The sequence below is a fragment of the Ornithorhynchus anatinus genome, chromosome 21 (assembly GCF_004115215.2).
Source record: "Ornithorhynchus anatinus isolate Pmale09 chromosome 21, mOrnAna1.pri.v4, whole genome shotgun sequence".
NCBI lineage: Eukaryota > Metazoa > Chordata > Mammalia > Monotremata > Ornithorhynchidae > Ornithorhynchus > Ornithorhynchus anatinus.
The window spans coordinates 6,412,347-6,430,124 of NC_041748.1; the positions used below are offsets into that span (position 1 = coordinate 6,412,347).

Sequence of the window (17,778 nt, forward strand, 5' to 3'; positions counted from 1 at the left end):
AATAGGGATTAGAACCCAGGATCTTCTGACTACCAGACCCATGCTCTATCCACTACACCATACTGCTTCTCTATTTATGGTATTGGTTAAGCGCTTCCTATGTGCCAGGCACTGTACTAAGTGCTGGGGAGGACACCAACAAATTGAGTTGGACACAGTCCCTGCCCCAGGTGACGCTCACAGGCTCAATCCCCATTTTATAGAGGAGGTAATTTAGCCACAAGGAAGAGAAGTGACTTGCCCACGGTCACACGGTAGACAAGTAGGTGGAACGGGGAATAGAACATGACCTTCTGACTCCCAGGCTCCTGCTCTATCCACTGTTCCATGCTGCATCTCAGTCCCATGGATGGGACTGAGCAGTGGGGGCCAAAAGGTCCCGCAAAAACCCGGCCCCGAACAGCCGGGGCCGCAGACTTGCCGGGAAACAAAAGTCAGAGCCCCGGGGGTGAAAGCCAACACCATCCCCTGCCTCGCCCGTGGGCAAACAACGCCTCACGACAAGCTTCGCCATCGACCTGAGGTAAGACCTGAGCGAGGAACTCAAGTTTCGGAATCCAGGCATGAGCGTGAACTGGGCTCACGATAGCTGCCCGTGAAAGTGAGCGGGCCTGTTTTGCGTGCAAGAGCTCTTTCCAAATGTGCCACGATGCAGAACGACCAGCAGATGACATCCCAGCGAACTCCATCTCTGCAGATTTGGGAAACGGAGGGCTCGACTCCAGTGCATCAACCGAGAAGTCCTTGGCTTACTGGACTGAGCGCGGGCCTGGGAGTCAGAAGGACCTGGGTTCTAATCTCGGCTCCGCCACGTGTCTGCAGTGTGCTTGGGCAAGTCATTTCACTTCTCTGGGCCTCAGTTACCTCATCTGTAAAATGGGGATTAAGATGGCGAGCCCCATGTAGGACAGGGACTGAGTCCAACCTGATTAACTTGGATCTGTCCCAGTGCTGAGAACAGTGCTTGGCCCAGAGTAAGAGCTTAACAAATCCCATAATTATTATTATCATTTTTCCTCTGTTATCCTCACCCAAGCATATAGTACAGTGCTATGAACACAATAAGTGCTCAATAAATACCTATGATTGATAGCTAGAATTTATTTTAATGTTTGCATCCCCCTGTAGACTCTAAACTCCTTGTGGGCCAGGAACACGCTTACCAACTCTTAGACTGTACTCCTCCTATTGCTCTGCACACAAGAAGTGTTCAATAAATACCATTGATTAAGGGTTTTTTTTAATGGTATTTGTTAAGTATTTGCCAAGTGACAGGCATGGTACTGAGCACCTGGGAAGATACAAGTTAATCAGGTTGGACCCATCCCTGTCCAACATGGGGCTCACAGTCTTAATTCCCATTTTAAAGATGAGAAAACTGAGGCACAGAGAACTGAAGTGCCACGCCCCAGGTCACACAGCAGACAAGTGGCAGAGCCTGGATTAGAACCCAGGTCGTTTCGATTCCCAAGCCCGCGCGCCATCTATTAAGCCACCCTGCTTCCGACTAATTCTGATTGATTGTTCAATAGCATCCAGCCCAGCACTGAAGCACACACAATATTCGATTTGCAGTACAGGTTATTGATTTATTCTGCCCACTTGAATTTCAAAACAGGGAGTTGAAATTCTATTTTTATTCTCAGCCTAGTTACCCAGAGCACAGGTTGCCCTTGCCTAACCTGGTTTTGTCTGGTTGAATAATGGAGACTTTCCTCGCATTTTTAAAGCCCCCGGGGGGGGGGGGGGGGGACCGTGCAAGGAGATCTCATGGGAGGACAATGGAGGAAAATCTTTCTCCTGGATCTTTCTGTTCACTCTCCTTGATTTTGCTGCCTGTGGAGACATGTACAGCCGGAAAAAGAGCCAGCTCTTGTGGTTGGGCTAACAGCTTGAAAACGTGAAAACCTCATTCCTGCATATGGCTTTTAAATCAAAAGAGGTTTGGTTTTGTTACTGCATGTGCAAATGACATCTGGGCAGTGTAACAAAAAGTCAGGATTTTTGACTCTGAGAAGCAACGTGACCTGGTGGAAAGAGCAGGGGCCTGGGAGTCAGAGGCCCTGGGCTCTAATCCCAGCTCTGCCACGTGTCTGCTGCGTGACCCTGGCCAAGTCGTTTCACTTCTCTGGGCTTCGGTTACCTCATCTGTGAAGTGGGAATTGAGTACAGTGGAGAAGCAGCGTGGCTCAGTGGAAAGAGCATGGGCTCTGGAGTCAGGGCTCATGAGTTCGAATCCCAGCTCTGCCACTTGTCGGCTGTGTGACTGTGGGCAAGTCACTTAACTTCTCTGTGCCTCAGTTCCCTCATCTGTAAAATGGGGATTAAGACTGTGAGCCCCACGTGGGACAACCTGATTCCCCTCTGTCTACCCCAGCGCTTAGAACGGTGCTCGGCACATAGTAAGCGCTTAACAATACCAACATTATTATTATTACAGTGCCTGACCCATAGTAAGTAGTTAACAAATAGCCTGAAAAAAGAAACATACACAAAAATAAAACAAAACAAAAAAACCTGGAAGACAAACATGCCCTGGGCAACACGCTCATTCACTCAGTTGTGTTTGCTGAGCACTTACAGTGAGTACAGTGTGCAAACAGACACATTCCCAGAATCAGCTCACAATCTGAATGAAGAAGCAGCTCTTCAGCCATAACTCCACATCCAGATGCTCCACATCCAGAAACTGTTCAGTAAATACCACTGATTGACTGATTGACCGGATGGGGTGAACACCCCCCGGAGGAGTGCTAACTTTTCGAGATGTGATAAGCAGCTGAGGAGTGGCCTAGTCCTAGAGCCCCGACTTGGGAGTCAGAAAGACCTGGGTCCTAATCTCGGCTTCACCACATATCTGCTAAGTGACCTTAGGTGAGTCACTTCACTTCTCTGGGCCTCAGTTACCTCATCTGTAAAATGGGGATTAAGAATGTGAGCCCCATGTGGAAAGGGGATTTTGAACAGTGCTTGGCACATACTAAGTGCTCAACAAGTACCATAATTCATTAATTCATTCAATAGTATTTATTGAGTCCTTACTATGTGCAGAGCACTGTACTAAGCGCTTGGAATGTATAAATCGGTAACAGAGACAGTCCCTGCCCTTTGACGGGCTTACAGTCTAATCAGGGGAGCCGGACAGACAAGAACAATGGCAATAAATAGAATTGAGGGGAAGAACATCTCATTAAAACAATGGCAAATAAATAGAATCAGGGTGATGTACATCTCATTAACAAAATAAATAGGGTAATAAAGATATATACAGTTGAGCGGACAAGTACAGTGCTGAGGGGATGGGGCGGGAGAGGGGGAGGAGGAGAGGGAAAAGGGGGAGAAGAGGGTTTAGCTGTGGAGAGGTGAAGTGGGGGTAGTGGGAGCAGAGGGAAGAGGGGAGCTCAGTCTGGGAAGGCCTCTCGGAGGAGGTGAGCTTTAAGTAGGGTTTTGAAGAGGGGAAGAGAATCAGTTTGGCGGAGGTGAGGAGGGAGGGCGGCCCGGGGGTCGACGGCGGGATAGGTGAGAACGGGGGACGGTGAGGAGGTGGGCGGCGGAGGAGCGGAGCGTGCGGGGTGGGCGGTGGAAAGAGAGAAGGGAGGAGAGGTAGGAAGGGGTGAGGTGATGGAGAGCCTTGAAGCCTAGAGTGAGAAGTTTTTGTTTTGTGCGGAGGTTGATAGGCAATCTCTGGAGGTTTTTAAGATTATTATTATTAATTAGTTCAACTATTCTCTATTTCTCGCCCTCTCTTCTGCTTCTCACTGCAGCAACCCACTTGACTGCTCAAGATTCACCCTTTCCTCTCCATCCAAAAGGCTACCACATTAATATAATCACTCATCTTATCCCTCTTGGATTACTGCATCAGCCTCCTAGCTGACCTCCCAGCCTCCTGTCTCTCCCCACTCCAATCCATACTTCACTCTGCAGCCCGGATCATTTTTCTACAAAAATGGTTAGGGCATGTCATACCGCTCCTCCAAAAACTTCAGTGGTTGCCAGCCCACTTCCGTATCAAACGAAATCTCCTCACCACGGGCAGTCTACCGCCTCGCCCCCTCCTACCTCACATCGCTTCTGTCCTTCTACAATCCAGTCTGCACACTTCGCTCTTCTAGCGCTAACCGTCTCACCGGGCCTCCATCTCACCCGTCTCGATGCCGACCCCTCACCCACCTCCTGCCTCTGGCCTGGAACGCCCTCCCTCCTCAAATCGGACAATGACTCTCCCCACCTTCAAAGCCTTATTGAAGACACAACTCCTCCAAGAGGCCTTCCCAGACTAAGCCCCACTTTTCCTCTTCTCTCACGCCCTTCTGCATCACCCTGACTTGCTCCCTTTCCTCTTCTCCCCCTCCCAGTCTCACAGCACTTTCGTACATCTCTGTAATTTAATTAATTTGTTTTGATGTTTGTGTCTCCCATTCTAGACTGTAAGCTCGTTTTGGTGGGAGAATGTGACTGTTTATTGTGGGAGTGTACTCCCCAAGTGCTTAATACAGTGCTCTGCCCACTGTAAGTGCTCAATAAATACATTTAAATGAATGAATGACTCAGTCGATCAATCAATGGTGTTTATTGAGCCTTCACTATGTGCAGAGCAGTGTACTAGGAAGCAGCGTGGCTCAGTGGAAAGAGCATGGGCTTTGGAGTCAGAGGTCATGGGTTCGAATCCCGGCTCGGCCACTTGTCAGCTGTGTGACTTTGGGCAAGACTTAACTTCTCGGGGCCTCAGTTACCTCATCTGTAAAATGGGGATGAAGACTGTGAGCCCCACGTGGGACAACCTGATTCCCCCTGTGTCTACCCCAGCGCTCAGAACAGTGCTCGGCACATAGTAAGCGCTTAACAAATACCAACATTATTATTACTAATGGCTTGGGAGAGTACAATTGTTAGTAGACACATGCCTGCCCTCTGTACACTTAGGTCTGTACCCTTGAAGCACTTGATATTCACCCCACTCTTGACATCACAGCACTTATGTATATACCTGTAATTTGTGTAAATATCTGTCTCTCCCTCTAGACTATCTCACCGTGGGCAGGGAATGTGTCTACCAGCTCTGTTGTATTGGATTCTCCCAAGGGCTTCATAAAGTGCTCTACACTGGGTAAGTGTCCAACAGAAGCAGTATGATCTAGTGGAAAGAGCAGAGGCCTGGAGGTCAGAGGACGGGGGTTCTAATCCTGGCTCTGCCACATGTCTGCTGTGTGATCTTGAGCCGGTCACTTAACTTCTCTCTGCCTCAGTTCCCTCACTTGTAACAATAGGGATTAAGACTGGACCCCATGTGGGACAAGGACTGTGTCTGACCTGATTACCTTGTATCTACCCCGGTGCTTAGTATAGTGCCTAGGATTTAACAAAGACCACAGTTGTTATTAATAAATACCACTGACTGACTAATAGTATGTATTGAGCAACTACTCGGTGCAGGACACTATAGTAGGCACTTATAATAATAATAACTGCGGCATTTACTAAGCACTTTTCACGTACTGTACTAAGCACCGCATAATCGGGTCGGACATAGAGGGTGGGCAACGGAGAGTGCATGTAAAGCTTTGCGTGTCTGATTCGTATAGTCCCCTTCTCCCCCTCCTCCCTCTCAAATCCTTAGCTGCTTGGGAAACGCAGACCTCAGAGGCAAGTTTTCTCACTTCCTTTTCTGACTCCCGCTCAGTCCTCAGCTCCCAAGGCCGTCTGGCTGGGCCGGGAGGCGGCCTCGGCGGTCGGCTGGCCTCGGCGGACGCGAAGCCCGAGTTCTCTCCCTTCTCGTCCCCAGCCCAGGCAGGGGTGGCTTCGCGGGACGCGTGGACGGAGGGTCCGGGAGCAATCCGTTGCCCGTTTAGAAGCCGGCCAGGGCAGCCCGGCCCGGGGAACCAGTTAGATCTGGCTGCTGAACGGAAGCGACTGATGTAATCTGTTTTATCCCCAGGAGGTGTCAGTGGAAGAGCTCACAAAGGCCTCACCAAGGCCCTTTAAGGCGCTGACCAGGGAAGTCAAGGCCCTTTAATAGACAGAAGGGGCTTTGGACTCCTGCCAGGAGGTTGGGGTGGAAATGAGAGAAATGAGGAACAGCTCCAGCTCGCTTGCTCTCTCCAGAGAACAATAATAATAATAACGATACTCGTGAATCGCTTACTCTGTGCCACGAACCGTTCTAAGCGCCGGGGTCAGTACCAGCTGATCAGCTTGGATGCGGGCCCTGTCCCACGTGGGGCCCACAGTCTCCATCTCCGTTTTACAGTTGAGGGAACTGAGGCCAAGAGAAGTGTAGTGACTTAGCCGAGGTCACACAGCAGTCAAGCGGCAGAGCCAGGATTAGAATCCATGACCTTCTGACTCCCAGGCCCATGCTCTATCCAGTAGCCCATGCTCTTCTCTAGAGCGGAGGCTCTCTAGGGAAGAGAGGCAGGGATGGAGACTCAGAAGTCCTGGGTGAGAATCCCAACTCTGCCGTGTGACCTGGGGCAGTGTGACCTAATGGAAAGACCAGGGGACTGGGAGTCAGAGGACCTGGGTTCCAATCCTGGCTCTGCCAACTGCTTGCTGTGTGACCTTGGGCAAGTCATTTCATATCTCTGTGCCTCAGTTTCCTCAAGTGTAAAATGGGGATTCAATACTTGTTCTCTCTTCTACTTGAGACTGTGAACCTCCTTGAGGGACAGGGACTGCGTCCGACCTACCTTATACTTACCCCAGTGCTTAGAACAGTGTTCGACACGTAGTAAGAGCTTAACAGGTACCATAAAACAGTCAACTGTATATTGAGCACTGTACTAAGCCCTTGGGAGAATACATTATAACAGATTGGTAAACATTTTCTCTGCCCGCAAGGAGCTTCTAGAGGGGGAAGTTACTCGACCTCTCTGTGGCTCGCATTTCTCAGTTAAATATGGAGACAAGGTAACAGCTCTCCCTACCTTTTAGATTATGAGCTGTGTCTCCTCTGATTTGGTGAGCAGTAATGTGGCCTGGTGAAAAGAGCAGGAGCCTGAAAGTCAGAGGTTCTTATACTTGCCCTTACACTGTGTAACCTTGGGCAAGTCACGACTTCTATTCCACATCTGTACATTGGAGATGAAATACCCATTTATTAATAATAATAATGTTGGTATTTGTTAAGCGCTTACTGTGCAGAGCACTGTTCTAAGCTCCGGAGTAGATGCCGGGTAATCGAGATTGTCCCCCATGAGGCTCACAGTCTTAATCCCCATTTTACAGATGAGGGAACTGAGGCCCAGAGAAGTGAAGTGACTTGCCCACAGTCACATAGCTGACCAGGTGACAGAGCGGGGATTCGAACCCATGACCTCCGGCTCCCAAGCCTGTGCTCTTTCCACGGAACCATGCTGCTTCTCTACTCACGCTGCATTTCTCCTTCCTACTTAGACTGTGAGGTCTACGTGGGATGGGGACTGTGTCCCGCCTGACGGTCCTGTATCTACCCCAGCGCTTAGTCTTGTCTTATCCCGTCAAGGCGTCTCCGACCCATAGCGAGGCCCTAGACACATCTCTCCCAGAACGCCCCATCTCCATCTGACATCGTTCTGGTAGTGGATCCGTAGTTTTCTTGGTAAAAATCCAGAAGTGGTTTACCGTCGCCTTCTTCTGCATAATAAACTTGAGTCTCCACCCTCGACTCTTTCCCGTGCCGTTGCCGCCCAGCACGGGTGAGTTTTGACTTGTAGCAGATGGCCTTCCACTCGCTAGCCACTGCTCAAGCTAGGAATGGAATGGATAGGCCTCTGCTCGACTCTCCCTCCCGTAGTTGAAATTGGTAAAGTACTGGAAATTCTCCAGCTGCGACCCTGAGAGGGAAGCGCTTCGTACAAGGAGCTTAGCAGATACAGCAGCTATTAACACCTCCTCTGTGCCGAGCACTGTACAGAGCCCTTGGGAGATGCCTCCAACCTAGGAAGCCCTAGGATCAACTACAGACAGAAAGAAGAAAGAAAAGGGGCTAGATAGTCGTTAGCGCTTAGACAGTAGGGTATGTAGGATATGTACACAGGTGTTATGGGGAGGATGCAAGTTCACAAGTACACAGGCACCAGGACACCTGGGACAGTAGAAATTAGTTGAGGAAGGCCTCCTGGAGGAGGTGTGATTTCAGTAATTTAGAGGATAGAGCACGGGCCTGGGCACCATTGGGATCGGGGTTCTAATTCCGGCTCCGCCACACGTCTGCTCTGTGAACTTGCGCAAATCACTTTGCTTCTCTGTGCCTCAGTTACCTCACCTGTAAAAGGGGGATTAAGGTGGGTCAGGGACTGTGTCCAACCTGATTCACTTGTATCTACCCTAGTGCTTAGAACAGTGCTTAGCACATAGTGACTGCTGAACAATTACCATAATTATTATTATTATTCAGGAGGGCTTTCGAGACGGGGAGAGCTCCGGTCTGACGGATTTGGAGCAGGGAGGGATTCCCCGCCGGAGGGAGAGCATACGCAAGAGGCCATTGGTAAGACAGATGAGAATGAGGCCCAGGAGGTAGGGGTGCTGGAGAAAAGCAAAGAGTGCGAGCTGGGGAGGAGAGGGAGAAGAGAGTAGGTAAATAAGAAGGAGACTGCCGACCATGAGGAGTTTCTGCTCAGGGCCGAGATGGATGGGTGACCAATGGAGCCTTCTGAGGAGTGAGGAGGCTTGTACAGAATATCAGCAGAGGGAAGAACGGACCGGAGAGAGGAGCAGTACCAAGTAGTGGACGGACTGGGGGCGGCGCTACAATCCACGAGCCCGGACTGAGGTTTCCAGATGCTCGGAGCCGGGATCCGCTCCCTCCGCCGGGCAGAGCGGGTTGATTCCGACAAATGTTTCTCATTAACTCCGTTCAGATCATCTTCCTGCCAGATCCAGCCCCTTGGGGGGGCACGCGCTCCACTCCGCTCTCGTAATTCCTCTAAAAGTGAACTCCCGCCCCGTTCGGATTTCCAGGAGAAAGCCCATCTGAGGGGGTTGGGAGAGTTTTCCCGGCACAGTCAAGGCTGCAAAATCCAGAAAATCTGAGGCCAGCATGCGGGGGCAGCCAAGGCCGGGAGGCACCTGCGTCAGCTCTGCTTTTACGGGTTTTATTTTAACGGTATTGCTTCAGTGCTTACTACGAGCCAGCCACTGTACTATGCGCTGGGGTAGATACAGGCTAATCCCTGTCCCACCTGGGGCTCACAGTCTTAATCCCCGTTTTACAGTTGTGATAACCGAGGCCCAGAGAAATCAAGTAACGTGCCCGAGGTCACACAGCAGACAGAGAGCAGAGCCGGGATTGAAACTCAGGTCCTGCTGACTCCCAGGCCCGTGCTCTGTCCACTAGGCCGCTCTGCTTCTCTTCAGGGCTGGGAATGGGAGTACAGAGTGGGTCGTCCCGTTCCCCTGGCCTGCCCAAGGCATGGAACCGACTGGATGAACCCTGGGCTCACGAGCTCTATGTGACTCTGTTTCTCCCCAGAAAATGCCCGGGGCTTGTGGCACCAGCTAGTGGCTTTATGGAAAAAGTTCTCCTAGGGAAAACTCCAACGCATTCTCTCATTAAAATAATAACTGATTTTTATTAAGTGCTTACTATGTATCAAACACCATATGATGTGCTGGGTTAGATCCAAGATCACCAGGTCCCACGTAGGAGGGAGAACAGGTATCGAATCCCCCTTTTGCAGATGAGGGAACTGAGGCACTGAGAAGCGAAATACCTTCCCCGAGGTCACACGGGGGACGGGGGGCGGAGTTGGGATTAGAACCCAGGTCCCCCGACTTTCCACCAGGCTTCACTGCTTAAAAATGATAATTTCCAAGGAAGGAAAGAGATCTTGAATGAGACGACGCGATGAAGGGGCTTGGAGTTCTCCTCTGGGGTTGAGCCAGATGGAAGGAGGGCCAGAGGCCATCCGAGTGGAAAAGGAACCACGGTACCCCGGTGAAAAGCAGTGTGGCCTAATGGAAACAGCATAGGGCTGTGGGTCAAGAGACTCCACCAAGTGCCTGCTGTGTGATTTTGGGCAAATCACTTCACCTCTCTGACTCTCTGTACGATGGGGATTCAATATACGTTCTCCATGCCCCCTAGACGGTGAGCCACACGTGGGGAAGGTAATGTGTCTATTTGCCTCATTGTTTAGTACATAGCAAAAGCTTTGACAAACACCACTGCAGTGGTTGATTCCGAGGGGAGGAGCCATTGCTTGGCTTTGTCCCCATAGCCGAGAAGCAGCCCGACGTAGCAGATAGAGCACAGGCCTGAGAGTCAGAAGATCATGGGTTCTAACCCTCGCTCGGCCCCCTGGTCTGCTGTGTGACCTTGGCCAAGTCACTTCGCTTCTCTGCGCCTCAGTTACCTCATCTGGGAAATGGGAATTGAGACTGTGAGCCCCACCTGGGACAGGGATCCCGTCCAACCCGATACGCTTGTATCCACCCCAACGCTCGGTACAGTGCTGAACAAATACCGTTATCATTATTATTTAGGTACGCGCCAGAAGTACTGAGACCCCCTCCCACACAGCGAAAAGGAAGGCAGGCGCCTCCAGCGAGTGGAACAGGAGGAGTTGGTTGCCATCACCGCAACCCTAAATAAAGCGGCGCCTGTGGCCAGGTGGGGGAAGATTTAGCCGTGCAGGAGGAAGAGGAAGGGGAGGGAGGCAGCGGGCTCTTACCAGGGTTTCATAATCTTCTGTAGCTTCTGATACTTCCTGAAAAACAGAAAAACAATCATCAGTCAATCTTGGGGCCACCGTATTTGACAGCAGTGTGGTGCGGGGCAAGGACGGAGCAGAGCCAACCTCTGGGTTCATTCATTCGGTCGTATTTACTGAGCGCTTACTGTATGCAGAGCACTCTACTAAGCGCTTAGAAAGTACAGTTCAGCAATAAAAAGAGACAACCCCTGCCCACATATATATGTGTGTGTGTATGCGTGTGCATGTTTATGTGTGTGAGAGAGAGTGTGTGCGCGTGTGTGCGTGTGTAGAGCGAGGGATACCCAACCCATGGCGGATGTATTGCTGAGGTGATCGAGTCCAAGCGAGCACCTCACCAGGCCCGCGGGTGCCCGGAGAAGGGGCAGCATGGAATTGTACATTCCAAGTGCTTAGTACAGTGCTCTGCACATAGTAAGCGCTCAATAAATACGAATGAATGAATGAGTGAGTGAGTGAATGAATGAATGAATTAATTAATTAATGAATGAATGAATGAGGGCACATGCCTCTTCTCAGAATCCCCGGTGTGTCACGAACTTGTGTTTGGAGACACATGTGGGAGAGACGAGTGATTGAGGAGTCTTTGGTGACCAGAGTGGGCGATCACGGGGAGGCCTGGGCAGCTGGAGCCCCGCACATCTGAGATTCAGAGACACACGAGGATTGAAAGAAGCGGCGTGGCTTAGTGGACAGAGCATGGGCCTGGGAGTTGGAAGGACCTGGGTTCTAATCCTGGCTCTGCCACGTGTCTGCTGGGTGACACTGGACAAGTCACTTCACTTCTCTGGGCCTCAGTGACCTCATCTGTAAAATGGGGATTGAGAAAGTGAGCCCCAAGTGGGACAGGGACTGTGTCCAACCTGATTAACTTGCATCTACCCCTGTGCTTAGAACAGTGCTAGGCACATAGTAAGTGCTTAACAAGCACCATAATAATAATAATAGTAAATAATTCTAGTTTGATATCAACGGTGACCCTTATGACATTTATTAGCTTTGTTCCAGTCCCACCAGGGTAATGATAATAATAATAATGGTGGTATTTGTTAAGCGCTTACTATGTGCAAAGCACTGTTCTAAATGCTGGGGGGATACAAGGTGATCAGGTTATCGCACGTGGGGCTTACAGTTTTAATCCCCATTTTACAGATGAGGTAACTGAGGCAGAGAAGTTAAGTGACTTGCCCAAAGTCACACAGCTGACAGGCGGCGGAGCCGGGATTAGAACCCGTGACCTATGACTCCTAAGCCCGCGCTCCTTCCACTGAGCCACGCTGCTTCTCTATCCGTGCTGATTCCAATCTCCCATGTCAGCCAAGGGGCCTGGTCTCGACTTCTTCCCTCAGGAGACCCACCCGCCCCTCGCTGCTGAAGCAACGGCCACGAGTGGAGAAAACCAAAGTTGAAAAGCGCGAGTCCAAAAGGCTTATGGCCTCGGCCCTCGGTATCCAAACGTCAGCGGCGTCTCCAGGGGTGAGGACTGGCCAGCAGAAAACTGGACTAGCGATGCTCCTCTGCGGCACTTCCCGAACAGTTCTCTGGACAACCTGGGCCGTCACCTCAGGATTCAGAGACACAGAGAACCGTCCCGTTCACTAGCCAACCTTGAGCACAGCGGCAGGGTTCAGACGCACAAAGACCCATCCCATGGTCACTAGCCGACCTGAACCATGGCCACATGGAGAACTGTCACTCACTAGCCAAGCTTGCCTGCAACCACAGGGCTCAGACACAAACAGGGTTGAGTCCCACAGTCACTAGCCAACCTTGGCTATAGCCACAGGACTCGATGGCACAGAGAACTCTGTCAGTCATCAGCCAGTCTTGACCAGAGGGCTCAGACACATATACAGGGGCCACCAGCCACCTTGGCTACAGCCACGGGCCTCAAACACACAGAGAACTGTCAGGCACTAGCCAGCCTCGACCTCAGTGACAGGATTCAGACACGCGGGACGGCTCTGTCAGTCGCTAGCCAATCCCGAATGTGGCAACAACACTCTGGCACAATGAGATGGGTTGTTTTTTCCGGGGCACGGAGCCTAACTTCGTTGCTGCGACCGACCTCAGACAGATGCACTTGAGCAGGGATGTGGCCCAGGCCCAGGAAATCAATCAGGAAGACAACTTACGATGTGCAGAGCACTGTACTAAGCACTGGGAGAGCACAATACAACGGGCGCTGTGGAAGCAGCATGACTTAGCGGATAGAGCATGGGTCTGGGAGTCAGAAGGAGCTGGGTTCTAATCCCAGCTCCGCCATTTGTCTGCTGTGTGACCTTAGGCAAGTCACTTCACTTTTCTGGGCTTCAGTTCCCTCATCTGTGAAATGGGGGTTAAGACTGTGAGCCCGATGTGGGGCATGGTCTGCGTCCAAACTGATTGGCTGGTATCTGCCCCAGCACTCAGTACAGTACCTGGCACACAGTAAGCATTTAAGAAATCTCATAATGATAAAAACAATAAGTCAGAGTTGGTAGACACGATTTCTGTTCACAAGGAATTTACTCCTGATGATGGCAGACTGTAAACTCATTATGGGCAGGGAATGGGTCTGCTAATTCTGTTGCATTATAATAATAATAAAATAGTGGTATTTGCGAAGTGCTTACTGTGTGCCGGGCACTGCACTAAATTCATTCATTCATTCAATAGTATTTATTGAGCGTTTACTATGTGCAGAGCACTGTACTAAGCGCTTGGAATGGACAAATCCGCAACAGATGGAGACAATCTCTGCCCACTGACGGGCTCACAGTCTAATCGGGGGAGACAGACAGACAAAAACAATAGCAATAAATAGAGTCAAGGGGATGAACATCTCATTAAAACAATAGCAATAAATAGAATCAAGGTGATGTACATCTCATTAACAAAATAAATAGGGTAATGAGGTGGATACCAGCAAATCGGGTTGAACACAGTCCCTGTCCAACGTGGTGGTCACAATCTCAATCCCTATTTTACAGATGAGGTAACTGAGGCCTGGAGAAGTGAAGCGACTTGCCCAAGGCCACATGGCAGACAAGGGGAGGAGATGAGATTAGAACCCATGACCTCCTGACTCCTGGCCCGTGCCTTATCCATTACGCCACGCTGCTTCTCTCTCAAGCACTTAGAACAGTGCTTTGCATATAGTAAGCACTCAATAAATACCGTTGATTGATTGAACGATTAGAAAAGGAGTTGACCAATTTTTCTGAATTGCAAGTCTAAATCTGTTACGAATTCAGCACGTCCAAATCTGATGGTTTTCCCATTAAGAAGCCCGGGCAGACAGGATGAACTCCCTTCTATCTTTCTAGATATTTGAGAAGGGAAATAAATCCAGACTCATCCATTCTTTATGTGGAAGATGGAATTCCCAGGCGGAGCGAGGGAGCCAGCTGAACTGCTTCCCTCTCTCCAATCAAGAAAGCCGCTCCCTTTCCCGTGTCTTTCTGCCTAATAATAATAATGATGATGGTATTTGTTAAGTGCTTACTATGTGCAGAGCACTGTTCTAAGCGCTGGGGTAGTTACAGAGTAATCAGTTTGTCCCATGTGAGGCTCACAGTTAATCCCCAATTTACAGATGAGGTTGCTGAGGCACAGAGAAGTTAAGTGACTTGTCCACAGTCACACAGCTGACAAGTGGCAGAGCCGGTATTCAAACCCATGACCTCTGACTCTTTCCACTGAGCCATGCTGCTGCCTAGCAACAAGGGGGTTCAACTCCCTGAAAATCAGCACCACCCTGGCCTGACCCATCCCCCCAGCAGGAATACTGATGGAAGACCAGCTGCCCAGTGGCGATTCAGCCCAGCATTAGGACTCGCCCTCAGTTTCCCCCCGTGGCAGCAGGACCTAGTGGAAAGGGTCAGGGGGTGTTTGTTCGAGTCCCAGCTTCACCGTAGCCCTGCTCTGTGGACTTGGGCAAGTCACCTACCCTCTCTGGGCCTCAGTTTCCTCATCTGTAAAACTGTTCTGACCTGAAAAGGTGATGGATCTGTAAAATTAAAAGCAGCATGGCATAGTGGATAGAGTATAGCCCTAGGAGTCAGAAGGTCATGGGTTCTAATCCCGGCTCTGCCAGTTTGCCTGCTTGGGCAAGTCACTTCACTTCTCTGGGCCTCAGTTACCTCATCTGTAAAACGGATTGAGACTGTGAGCACCATGTGGTACGGGGACTGTGTCCAACCAGATTTGCTTGTATAATATTGTTGGTATTTGTTAAGCGCTTACTATGTGCGGAGCACTGTTCTAAGCGCTGGGGTAGATACAGGGTCATCAGGTGGTCCCACGTGAGGCTCACAGTTAATCCCCATTTTACAGATGAGGGAACTGAGGCACAGAGAAGCTAAGTGATTTGCCCACAGTCACACAGCTGACAAGTGGCAGGGCCGGGATTCGAACCCATGAACTCTGACTCCCAAGCCCGGGCTCTTGCCACTGAGCCACGCTGCTGCTCTTGTATATACCCCAGCGCTTAGTACAGTGCTTGACACATAGCAAGCACTTAACAAATACTGTAATTATTATTGTTGTTATTATTAATTATAACAAAATGGACATGATTGTGTAGGACAGGGATGATATCTGACCTCCTAGCCTTGTATCGACTTAGTCCAGAGCTTAGAACTTAGAGGTTAGTACTGTCAGCACTTTCTTCAATGTCATAATGTCCCTCGCTCCTAACTATGGCACCTGTAGGGACTTGGAGAAGTGGCTTAGTGGCAAGAACCCGGGCTTGAGAATCAGAGGAGGTGGGTTCTAATCTCGGCTCCGCCACTTGCCTGCTCTGTGACTCCAGACAAGTCACTTTGCTTCTCTGTGCCTCGGTTACCTCATCTGTAAAATGGGGATTAAGACCGTGAGCCCCATGTGGGACAGGGACCAACAGGATCCCAGGGCTCAGAACAGTGCTTGGCACATAGTAAGCACTTAACAAATATCATAATTATCATTATGTGGTAGTAGCCAACACTGGGTCAGTTGACCACTCCCGAGCACACCCCGGATCTCCCGGCACTGCAATGGAAAAGGCTCAGATGGATAACCCCGAGCTCAGACAGCCTGGGATTCTGATTCCCATTCACTGGAGACCAGGAAACGATCAATTTCATGCCACTACACCAGCCCGAAGGCCCAGAGAGACCAGGTTTTTTCTAGTCTTCTAGAGCAGCGGGTGAAACACGAAGCTGCTGGAAAAATATTCCTTTGGACAGCCCACATGTGCAGCTTTCGTTTCCTTTTATCCCCTCCATAGGGACAGAGAGGAAAGAGGGAGGGAACCTTTCTACAACAAGGCTTCTTTATTCCTGTTATCCAACTCATCCCCAGCTCCTGTCTCTGCTACTCGCGTTAAAGGCATAGATTAGGGGAGGATATAGCATTCTCTTTTTTGGTTTTCAGAGTGGGTTAAAATTAAGGAATTAGTTACAGGAGGGAATGAGAAGCAGTACAGCCTAGTGGAAAGATCACAGGCCTGGAAGTCTAGAGAGCTGGGTTCTAATCCTAGATGCTATGTGGCCTTGGGCAACTTATGTGAGTCTCAGTTTCTTTATCTGTAAAAATGAAGCCTCATACTTGTTCTTCCTCTACCTTAGACTGTGAATCCCGGGTGGGACGAGGACTGTGCCTGACCCGATTGTCCTGTGTCTAAATAACAATGATAATAGTATTCGTTAAGCACCTCTTATGTGCCGGGCACTGGAATCGTGGTTTATGTTAAGCGCTTATTACGTGTCGGACACTATACTCAGCACTGGGGTGGACACAGGATCCTCGGGTTGGCCATAGACCTCACAGACTTAACTCACATTTTACCTAATTCTGTGGCACAGAGAAGTGAAGGGATTTGCCCAAGGTCACACAGCAGACGAGTCGCAGAGCTAGGATTAGAATCCAGGTCCTTCAGACTCCCAGGCCCGGGTTCGCTCCACTAGGCCTCAGTGCTTAGTACAGTGCTTGGCACGTAGTAAATGTTTAACAAATACCACAGTTATTATTGCTATTTATTTGCCTTGACACCAGCTCTCCCTAATGCCAAAGAGGACCCTTATCCGTCCAGGAAGGGGTGAGGGAGGCAGGGGTGTCCCAGGCCCAGTAGCTCTCGGCGGGAAGGGACCTCAACAGAAGCAGTGACCACTCCTAGGGCTCCGGCTGTTACCTGGAGAAGTGGCAGGAGGGAGGTCTACTTGATCTCACCTATCTCGCCACCGACCCCTTGCCTACGTCCTGCCTCTGGCCTGGAACGCCCTCCCTCCTCAAATCCGACAGACAATGACTCTCCATCACTCCAAAGCCTTATTGAAGGCCCATCTCCTCCAACAGGCCTTCCCTGACTAAGCCTCACTTTTCCTCATCTCCCACTCCCTCTGCGTCCCCCTGACTCATTTCCTTTATTGATCCCCCCTCCCAGCCTCACAGCATTTATGTCCGTATCTGTACTTTATTTATATTAATGGCCGTCTCCCCCGATCTAGACTGTGAGCTCGTTGTGGGCGGGGAATGTGTCTTTTTATTGTTCTAGGGTACCCTCCCAAGGGCTCAGTACGGTACTCTGCACACAGTAAACGCTCAATAAATACGATTGAAATACAATTTAATGCTGCTAGTAAAAAAGTTGCCGGGCACCTGCCAAAACGGGAGTTAGGACAAGTGGGGGAGTGTGGCATGGTGGGGGGTGGTGCTGCCTTACTACTTTGAGTCAGTAGCTCAGCCCCAGCTCGAGTCCTTTATTTACCCGGGCGAAGGAACAGCTGCCATCCCTTCTTGTGGACAATTTAATAGAGCCCAATCTATCAATCAGTGGTATTTATTGAGTGCTTACTCTGTGCAGAATACTGTGCTTGGGAGAGGACAATACAGCGGAGTTGGTAGGCGTGTTTCCTCCCCGCGACAAGCTTACAAAACCCCAAACGCTTAGTCCAGTGCTCTGCCTTCATCCATTCACTCAATCCTATTGATTGAGCGCTTACTGTGGGCAGGACACTGTACTAAGAGCTTTAGAGAATACAGTAGAACAATAACCAGACACATTCCCTGACCACAATGAGCTGAGACTCTAGAGTACTTGCACACAGTAAGTTTTCAA

General features: G+C 50.2%; 1 protein-coding gene and 1 non-coding gene across 3 annotated transcripts in view; both read right to left on the minus strand.

Moving 5' to 3' along the window:
* ELMO1 (engulfment and cell motility 1) overlaps positions 1 to 17,778 on the minus strand; it is a 211,655-nt gene that overhangs the window by 110,174 nt on the left and 83,703 nt on the right. For both annotated transcript variants that reach the window (XM_029048924.1, XM_029048923.1), the window contains one exon: positions 10,656 to 10,691. In XM_029048924.1, coding sequence (XP_028904757.1) covers positions 10,656 to 10,691 — 36 coding nt within the window. The remainder of the gene's footprint in view (positions 1 to 10,655; positions 10,692 to 17,778) is intronic.
* LOC114806208 lies at positions 7,687 to 7,824 on the minus strand. The gene has a single exon (XR_003754244.1). It is a non-coding gene; the product is annotated as a small nucleolar RNA SNORA7 (small nucleolar RNA).